General features: G+C 40.9%; 2 protein-coding genes across 2 annotated transcripts; both read right to left on the bottom strand.

Moving 5' to 3' along the window:
• Positions 1-241: 241 nt before the first annotated feature.
• LOC311488130 (T-cell surface antigen CD2-like) lies at positions 242-3,164 on the bottom strand (the record flags this gene model as incomplete). The annotated part of the gene is made up of 4 exons (XM_084544642.1): positions 242-884; positions 1,239-1,496; positions 1,810-2,130; positions 3,116-3,164. 4 exons carry the CDS (start codon positions 3,162-3,164, stop codon positions 697-699), a joined length of 816 nt encoding a protein of 271 aa, XP_084400768.1. The 3' UTR covers positions 242-696.
• Positions 3,165-7,878: 4,714 nt separating this feature from the next.
• LOC311491881 (uncharacterized protein) lies at positions 7,879-9,811 on the bottom strand (the record flags this gene model as incomplete). Its single annotated transcript, XM_084549941.1, has 3 exons — positions 7,879-8,144; positions 8,459-8,779; positions 9,763-9,811. 3 exons carry the CDS (start codon positions 9,809-9,811, stop codon positions 7,879-7,881), a joined length of 636 nt encoding a protein of 211 aa, XP_084406067.1.
• Positions 9,812-10,065: the final 254 nt, after the last annotated feature.

A 10,065-nucleotide genomic window follows, 5' to 3' on the forward strand; every position in this document is an offset into this window, starting at 1 on the left:
GTAAGGCAAACTTAACAGGATTTATTTCAATACAAAGGTAACTGAAAACCTGCTTGAAGCATACACAGTGGGGAAGGACTGGACCACGTGGTTGTGTCAAATAAATGAAAGCAATATAACAAAACTAGACCTGGCTAATGAACTTCTCCAAGTTGAAGGCAACAAACAAAAGGTCTAACTGTCTATCTATCTCCAAAAGAAAGTATAATCAAAAGTACATCAGTGGCACCAACCACTAATCCTAGTGTGTATAAACAAAAGGTTACCTATGTGAGGCGGTGTAGAGGGTATCACAATCTCACCTATAGTCCACACCTTCTACCACTACTGACATAAACAGAACTCATAAGTCCACACGTCTCAATAACAAGGAAGGTAACAAATCAAAATAAGAAGCAGTCGAGCAATAGCACAGTTCAGCAGCAGCAGGGGGAGGAGGAGGAGGTACCATGGACGTAGGGGGATCTGAACCTGGGGCCTCATGGCTGTTGAATTAATGACATTTATTCCATTCAGTGATAAAAATGCAGAAAACACTGAGAAATATTTAAGGGAATTTATAGAAAGATGCTAAGCTGTAATCAGGGTCCGATGAAGAATAGAAACAGGAGCAGAGTTTCACTCTAAACCCTATTTTTTCACACCCATGAAGACACAAATCACAGCAGGTGAAATGTGACGCCAGTTGTTGTTGTTTTAAGACGCTGAACTTCTCATTTCAACCATCATAACAGAGTTCTCTGGAGATTCCAGTGTTTGTGGGACAGCAGAGTCTTCATCCTTTCCTTGTTTCTTTTTCTTCCAGGCAAAATAGACGGGAATCCCAATGAACAAGAGAATTACCACAGCTGCTTTCAAAGCAGGTAGGACCAAGGGGACGTGACCTGTTCAGAGACACAAACATCACATGTCGGGTTGAAGCTGTGACAGGAGAGTTTTCATTTTACTGAGTAAGTTTTCACCGACTAATGTACCATGGTTCATCACTGGTGAAAGTTTGATTGGAGGGTTTATTTGACACTATGACAGTCTCCTTACCTAAACTATTGTCTGGGGCAGTGGTAGGGGCAGTAGTTGGTTTAATACACAGTGTGTTAGTGGCTTCAAACACCCACTCTGATATGTGTGTCCCATTGGAAACGCAGTTAATGAATATGAGAAGAAACAAAGATCATTTATGGCTGATGTTATGACACCAACATGATGAACAAGTTATTTCTCATCATGTTGTCACTCACCACAGGTAGAGATCATCTCTTCTCTGGAGACACCACTGATGTGATTCCTGACTGAGCAGACCAGATGTCCTGAGACATCTTGTTTCAGAGTGATGTTTTGAGTCTCATTATTTCCACAGAGGAGCTCAGCGTCTGTCACTGAGTGTCCATCCACAGTCCAGCTGTACTGAGGACTGTCCCCTCCATCAGAGGAGCAGGACACCCTCTTCTCTCCATGGGACAGACACTCAGAGACCAGATGGACAGAGGACACCGGAGCTGAGAGAAACACACACACACACATCACTTTTGATGATATAAGAAAGTCTTGGTCATTCTCTACAAACTACATCCTCCTAAATGATCATACAGTTGAATTACCACATTTCTGAAGCTGTTTCAACCTGAACTGAACATTATAACAGTCATGAAGGAGGATTCAGTGCAGGACTGTTATATTTGTTTCACTAGTGTACCTAATGAACTGGCAAGTGAGTGTAAGATATATTTGTAGCTACACAAATCAATGAAAATGTAAGATTGTTATACATCGATATGACTTAATTTCCCCGAGTAGAAAAAGGTAACTTACCTTGAATAAACAACTGTAGAGTCTGTTCTGGTAATTCTTTTCCATTTGAATCATAGATTCTAAGACGATATTGACCACTGTCATTCCTGCTCAGGTCATTGATCCTAAATGTTCCATCACTGGGATTAAAGAGAGATCTGTCTTTTATGATATTAGTTAGAATCATTTTGTTTCTACATCTTAATATTACTGATGATCCCTTTTCCCAGTCAAAGCTTTTTATTTCTGAGGCGTTGTCCATCAGCCTGATGACCACAGTTCCTCCCAAAGCTCCATAACACTGAGCTCCACTCTGTCTGCCATCACAGTAAGTTTCTCCACCTGTGAATTAAAACATTGAGAGCATTTCATTTCTACCGCTACAAAGCAGAATCGTTGCAATATTTCCATCACATGCATTGACCTAAAACAGACTTAGTGGGCTTTTCTCTCTCAGACTAAACAAGCAAACAAGCATGTATTCCTGCTGCCGAGCATTTCACGGGTCTGTGACTGTAAAACTGTTGTGATTCATTTAACAGCATCAATCTTTTAAAAGGAGTTTTTAGATGAATTCAACCAGTAATTACAAACCTGTGTGTGTCAAACTGAGTTAAACCCACCAAATTATCTGTTGGTTCATATTGTGAATAAATGTGAATACAATTATAAATAATGTAGAATAATCTGGAGCAGTAGTGCAACCAATAAAAATAAGAGCTGTGAATATTTCGCTCAGAGTGGGTAGGCAGTATGAAGCTACAAGGAAGTGTTGGAACAAGGCCATAGAAGGCATTATATCTGTCACTGGTTTTGTTCATCAGTTTTACTCAACAAAGTTATAGAGGCTCAAGGACACATGAAGCACAACGCAACAGCAGAGTTACACCGTGGGAATGTAGCTGATCTATCCACCAGATAGTCTAAAGAAACTCTGTCAGTGTTTTACATGTCAGCTATTACAACGACAACATTAAAAACATCAAAAAGATCACGGAAGAAACTAAAGCCGTGTGTATAAAAGACTATCACGTCATCTTCATTGTCCTCAGTCAAACTGTTTGATGAACGTGTGAGACTTTCAAACCTCCTTTCAGAACCAGTTAAGCTGGTCACAAGTCTTCCATCACAAATACTGATGAATTAATGCAGCTACTAGATCAGCTATAGTCAGTGAACCTTTAACATGTTCTGGCTTTATTTAATCAAACTGATTCTGTTGTTATGGTATTTGATATTTTTTCAGTTTTATTTAGAAGTTCAACATTTCACTGATCCACTAAACCATCTTTATAAACCTTAATAAAGTACCACATGAATATCTCACCATGAGAGACTCCAAGTATCATCAGCAACAGTCCAACCACAGCTTCCATGTCTCCTCTCTGTTCAGACTCTGTTGACTCACTCAGCAGCTTTCAAACTTTATCGAATTCCTCCCAAAATCAAACCTACGTACCCTGCTCTGAACAGAAAGCAGTGTGTTGTGGTAGCGATCAGCCTCAGAGGAGAGTGTGTGAAATGGGCAGGACGTTGCGGCGAACTTCTCGTAACATGAAGAAAAAAGAAAAGGAAGCAGTATCAACTTTCTTCCTTTTTTTTAGTCCACAGTTCAACAAGTGGGTCTTTCTTTGTGATGGACTAAATGAAGCATCCCTCCTTCTGAGACTGACAGCTGATATTTCTAAGACACCATCATGAAGGTGTATCAAACAAAAAACATTTTGAAATGTCTCCCGTTTACTGATCAGCCTCAGGAGAAAAACCTTTTAAATCCTGTATGTGGAGGGGTAAATAAAAGGAAGTGACAACGACTGAGCTGAAGAAGGAAACCCACAAAGCACCTTCTTCTCTGAGGTGTTATCATTTTAACTGCAGTCATGTTGAAAACATGAGTATTACAGTAAAGTGAACTTTGTGACAGAACAGAAAACACTGGAACAACCTTTGCTGTTGTCTGACTAATGCTCTCCATAAATATGGTTATAAACGTTAAAACAACACCACATTACAGCTGTAAAAAACTAAATATAGGAAGACCTTCTATGTCCATTTCCCTACAGTATTATTAGTCCTGTTGCTCATGACCAAAGACAAACCTATGTACCCTGCTCTCAACCGAAGGCAGAGTGTCTTGTTAGCGATCAGCCTCAGAGGAGAACGCGTGAAAACTTGACTGAGCAGGATGTTGTATCTTTGTGGTGCTGAGAAGAGGAACTGATGTTTTCTACCTCTTTTAGCCTACAGTACAACAAGTGGGCCTTCATGTGTGATGGACTGAGTGGTAGAGAAGGAAACATCCCTCATTCTGACACTGACAGCTGACATTTCTAAGACATCAGCATGCAGCCGATGCATCCTACACTGAACAGTCTGAAACGTCTCCTTTTACTGATCACCTTCAGAAGAACAGGTTTAACAAACACTGAACATAGAGAGGCAGAAAAAAGGACGTGAACATAACTTGGTCGTTAACTCACCTCACACAGTATTTTCAACGTCCAAAGAACCTGCCACGACTCTCAACATGGTTGACAAGCCAGATACTAAGCAAAACATTTATCTATTCAGCAAAGCTTTTTCATGACACCAGGGGGGCGGCACGAGCAAAAATAAACAAATACATCTACGCCGCTGCATGGTTTTCTATCATCTGTCATATCTGTGTGGGGATATTGGCAAATTGTCGCCCCCTGCAGCTGCAGGCGCCCCTGAGAAGGTGACGGACGGGGGGGAATCCACTGTATAAAAGGGCTAAAGTCAGTCACACCTTGACTTTCTTCCATATAAGGCACATTTCATTCAGAATATTATAAATACAGGCCTATAACTCCTGCACGTTTTTGTTTTTATGAATTGTGTGAAATGGCCAAATAAAAATAGGTAATACAAAACGATTATGTGGTCACCAAGGTGAATTGGTTTAGTCTTGGTGCTCGGAGGGGGTCTCGCCCGGGGCGTAATTCAATGTAGAACCGCCACTGAATGATGTTGCAGCAGAACAGGCCCAAACCGGGACATTAGCACCCCCCATGTTTCATGGAGAGATGAGGTTCTGATGTTTCATCTCCAAACATGACGCCTCTTATTTAAACCAAACTATTCTACTTTGGTCTCATCTGTCCACTAAACATTGTCCCAACAGTCTTCTGTCTTGTCCATATGATGTGTCTTTGTCCATCACACCATGGTTGTGCAGTGGATTCATCAACATCAACATTAGCCAATGTGAGAGAGGCCTTTAGCTGCTTAGAAGTTCCCCTGGGTTCCTCTGGGACCTCTCAGACTATTACGGAGTGATCTTTGTTGGTGGACCACTCCTGTGGAGGGGAACAGTCGTCTTCAATCTGTCTGACTGGGGATTATTTGTGGGTTCCAAACTCTTTAGAGATGATTTTAGAACCTTTTTCAACAACAACTCTTTTCCTGAGGTCCTCAGAAAGCTCCTTTGTCCGTTGCCATCATACACTTCCACAAACATGTGTTGTGAAGATCAGACCGAGACAAATCCCTGATTTATTTAAACTAAACCAGGAACTGAACCACACCTGAGTGTCTTTACACTCATGGAAACACTTCTGAACAGATGGACTCAAACTTGGCCTTGACATTGACTTGTAATTCTAGAGGTGCACCTCACTGATGTGTAATATTGCTCATGTTCCAGAGTACCAAAGTATAATATCTCAGTTTAATTCATTAGATTGGGTCCTCTTTGTCTCATCTCTTGTGTTGACTTGTGTGTAAATCTGATCACGCTTCAAAATAATATTGGCTGGTCTGTTAAAATGTGTTTTGTGTTTTGTTGATCCATTCACCCACCCACCCATCCTCCTCCTTGTTTTCTTCACCCTGATTTATTTAAAAAAGAACAACATCTGAGTCTCTTTACACTGAACACATGGCTTTGAAATGAACTTGCAATCCAAGAGGTGCACCTCATTGATATGTAATATTGGCTCATTTTCCTGAATAAACGATCACAAAAACATAAAATAAAGATAGAGAAAATGTCATTGTATTAATGAACTGGCCCTTTTACATATTAAACGGAGTACAGGGAAGAAGGCTAGCTTTGCTGTCACTCTGTGTGCTTGTGTCAATGTAATGAAGTGGCGTGGTGGGCAGAGTCAGCGCGGCGGTGACGTGGCGGCCTCCTGACTGGAAGATACTGTCCGTGCCATTAGACCAGGGCTGTCAAACTCCTCCAAGGGGGCCACATGCAGCCTAATTTGATCTGGATGGATCACTAACTAAAAATATCCTGTAAATAACACAACCTGAGATCTCTTAAGTAAAAAAGTGCACATTTCTGCACATTGCTGCCACCCACTGGCTCTCAGTGGCATGTAACGTCCATGACTCTCTTTAGTAAAACAGTGCGACCCCCTGGTGGACACATCAGGAACAGCAGCTACTCTTTATTGAGTCTTTTTTATTGGTGGGCCTGTTTTGGCCCCCGGGCCACATGTTTGACACCCCTGCGTTAGACTCCGAGATGATGAAGGAGGAGGTCCGCGCACTGCTCACAACTGCACTTCAGATTGTCCTCCATCGAGTGTGGGAGTCAGCGGAGAAGAAGAGGGAGCTAATGTACAATTAACCTGCAGCATGTGAGCACTTTTGCCTGTTGTTAACTTCCCGTGCCAATAAAGACGGTTGTATTTCTAAACGCTTGTGTGTTTATTTGATGCTCTCTCTCTCTCATTTATTCATGTGTTTTTATATGTAAAATGCAAAAAGTTGTGACATTTTAGCTCTTGGACAGATGTCCTGACGTTTTCTTTTAGAATTCACTGGTCCATCAATGATGGGTCGAGGGGAATTTAGGAACGGACACAGGACAATCACGGAAGTGGAGTCTGGATGTAAGGCAAACTTAACAGGATTTATTTCAATACAAAGGTAACTGAAAACCTGCTTGAAGCATACACAGTGGGGAAGGACTGGACCACGTGGTTGTGTCAAATAAATGAAAGCAATATAACGAAACTAGACCTGGCTAATGAACTTCTCCAAGTTGAAGGCAACAAACAAAAGGTCTAACTGTCTATTTATCTACAAAAGAAAGTATAATCAAAAGTACATCAGTGGCACCAACCAATAATCCTAGTGTGTATAAACAAAAGGTTACCTATGTGAGGCGGTGTAGAGGGTATCACAGTCTCACCTATAGTCCACACCTTCTACCACTACTGACATAAACAGAACTCATAAGTCCACACGTCTCAATAACAAGGAAGGTAACAAATCAAAATAAGAAGCAGTCGAGCAATAGCACAGTTCAGCAGCAGCAGCAGGAGGAGGAGGAGGTACCATGGACGTAGGGGGATCTGAACCTGGGGCCTCATGGTTGTTGAATTAATGACATTTATTCCATTCAGTGATAAAAATGCAGAAAACACTGAGAAATATTTGAGGGAATTTATAGAAAGATGCCAAGCTGTAATCAGGGTCCGATGAAGAATAGAAACAGGAGCAGAGTTTCACTCTAAACCCTATTTTTTCACACCCATGAAGACACAAATCACAGCAGGTGAAATGTGACGCCAGTTGTTGTTTTAAGACGCTGAACTTCTCATTTCAACCATCATAACAGAGTTCTCTGGAGATTCCAGTGTTTGTAGGACAGCAGAGTCTTCATCTTTTCCTTGTTTCTTTTTCTTCCAGGCAAAATAGACGGGAATCCCAATGAACAAGAGAATTACCACAGCTGCTTTCAAAGCAGGTAGGACCAAGGAGACGTGACCTGTTCAGAGACACAAACATCACATGTCAGGTTGAAGCTGTGACAGGAGAGTTTTCATTTTACTGAGTAAGTTTTCACCTTCTAATGTACCATGGTTCATCACTGGTCAAAGTTTGATTGGAGGGTTTATTTGACACTATGACAGTCTCCTTACCTAAACTAGTGTCTGGGACAGTGGTAGGGGCAGTAGTTGGTTTAATACACAGTGTGTTAGTGGCTTCAAACACCCACTCTGATATGTGTGTCCCATTGGAAATGCAGTTAATGAATATGAAGCCAATGAACAAACAAAGATCATTTATGACACCAACATGATGAACAAGTTATTTCTCATCATGTTGTCACTCACCACAGGTAGAGATCATCTCTTCTCTGGAGACACCACTGATGTGATTCCTGACTGAGCAGACCAGATGTCCTGAGACGTCTTGTTTCAGAGTGATGATGTTAGTCTCATTATTTCCAGAGAGGAGCTCAGCGTCTGTCACTGAGCGTCCATCCAGAGTCCAGCTGTACTGAGGACTGTCCCCTCCATCAGAGGAGCAGGACACCCTCTTCTCTCCATGGGACAGACACTCAGAGACCAGATGGACAGAGGACACCGGAGCTGAGAGAAACACACACACACACGTCACTTTTGATGATATAAGAAAATCTTGGTCATTCTCTACAAACTGCATCCTCCTAAATGATCATACAGTTGAATTACCACATTTCTGAAGCTGTTTCAACCTGAACTGAACATTACAACAGTCATGAAGGAGGATTCAGTGCAGGACTGTTATATGTGTTTCACTAGTGTACCTAATGAACTGGCAAGTGAATGTAAGATATATTTGTAGCTACACAAATCAGTGAAAATGTAAGATTGTTATACATCGATATGACTTAATTTCCCCGGAGTAGAAAAAGGTCATTTACCTTGAATAAACAACTGTAGAGTCTGTTCTGGTAATGCTGATCCAGTTGAATTATTGATTGTAAGATTATATTGACCACTGTCATTCCTGCTCAGGTCATTGATCCTAAATGTTCCATTACTGGGATTAAAGAGAGATCTGTCTTCTATGTTATTAGTTATAATCTTTTTGTTTCTCCATCTTAATATTACTGATGTTCCCTTTCTCCATTCCCATCTAAATATTTCTGAGGCGTTGTCCATCAGCCTGATGACCACAGTTCCTCCCAAAGCTCCATAACACTGAGCTCCACTCTGTCTGCCATCACAGTACGTTTCTCCACCTGTGAATTAAAACATTGAGAGCATTTCATTTCTACCGCTACAAAGCAGAATCGTTGCAATATTTCCATCACATGCATTGACCTAAAACAGACTTAGTGGGGTTTTTCTCTCTCAGACTAAACAAGCAAACAAGCATGTATTCCTGCTGCTGAGCATTTCACGGGTCTGTGACTGTAAAACTGTTGTGATTCATTTAACAGCATTAATCTTTTAAAAGGAGTTTTTAGATGAGTTGATTTCAACCAGTAATTACAAACCTGTGTGTGTCAAACTCAGTTAAACCGACCAAATTGTCTGTTGGTTCATGTTTTGAATAAATGTGAATAAAATTATAAATAATGTAGAATAATCTGGAGCAGTAGTGCAACCAATAAAAATAAGAGCTGTGAATATGTCGCTCAGAGTGGGTAGGCAGTATGAAGCTACAAGGAAGTGTTGGAACAAGGCCATAGAAGGCATTATATCTGTCACTGGTTTTGTTTTACTCAACAAAGTTATAGAGGCTCAAGGACACATGAAGCACAATAATGCAGCAGCAGAGTTACACCGTGGGAATGTAGCTGATCTATCCACCAGATAGTCTAAAGAAACTCTGTCAGTGTTTTACATGTCAGCTATTACAACGACAACATTAAAAACATCAAAAAGATCACGGAAGAAACTAAAGCCGTTTGTATAAAAGACTATCACGTCATCTTCATTGTCCTCAATCAAACTGTTTGATGAACGTGTGAGACTTTCAAACCTCCTTTCAGAACCAGTTAAGCTGGTCACAAGTCTTCCATCACAAATATTGATGAATTAATGCAGCTACTAGATCAGTTATAGTCAGTGAACCTTTAACATGTTCTGGCTTTATTTCATCATCATTTAACTGATTCTGTTATTATGGTATTTGATATTTTATTTAGAAGTTCAACATTTCACTGATCCACTAAACCATCTTTATAAACCTTAATAAAGTACCACATGAATATCTCACCATGAGAGACTCCAAGTATCATCAGCAACAGTCCAACCACAGCTTCCATGTCTCCTCTCTGTTCAGACTCTGTTGACTCACTCAGCAGCTTTCAAACTTTATCGAATTCCTCCCAAAATCAAACCTACGTACCCTGCTCTGAACAGAAAGCAGTGTGTTGTGGTAGCGATCAGCCTCAGAGGAGAGTGTGTGAAATGGGCAGGACGTTGCGGCGAACTTCTCGTAACATGAAGAAAAAAGAAAAGGAAGCAGTATCAACTTTCTTCCTTTTTTTTAGTCCACAGTTCAACAAGTGGGTCTTTC

This window comes from Chelon labrosus, assembly GCF_963514085.1.
Source record: "Chelon labrosus genome assembly, chromosome: 1".
Lineage (NCBI taxonomy): Eukaryota > Metazoa > Chordata > Actinopteri > Mugiliformes > Mugilidae > Chelon > Chelon labrosus.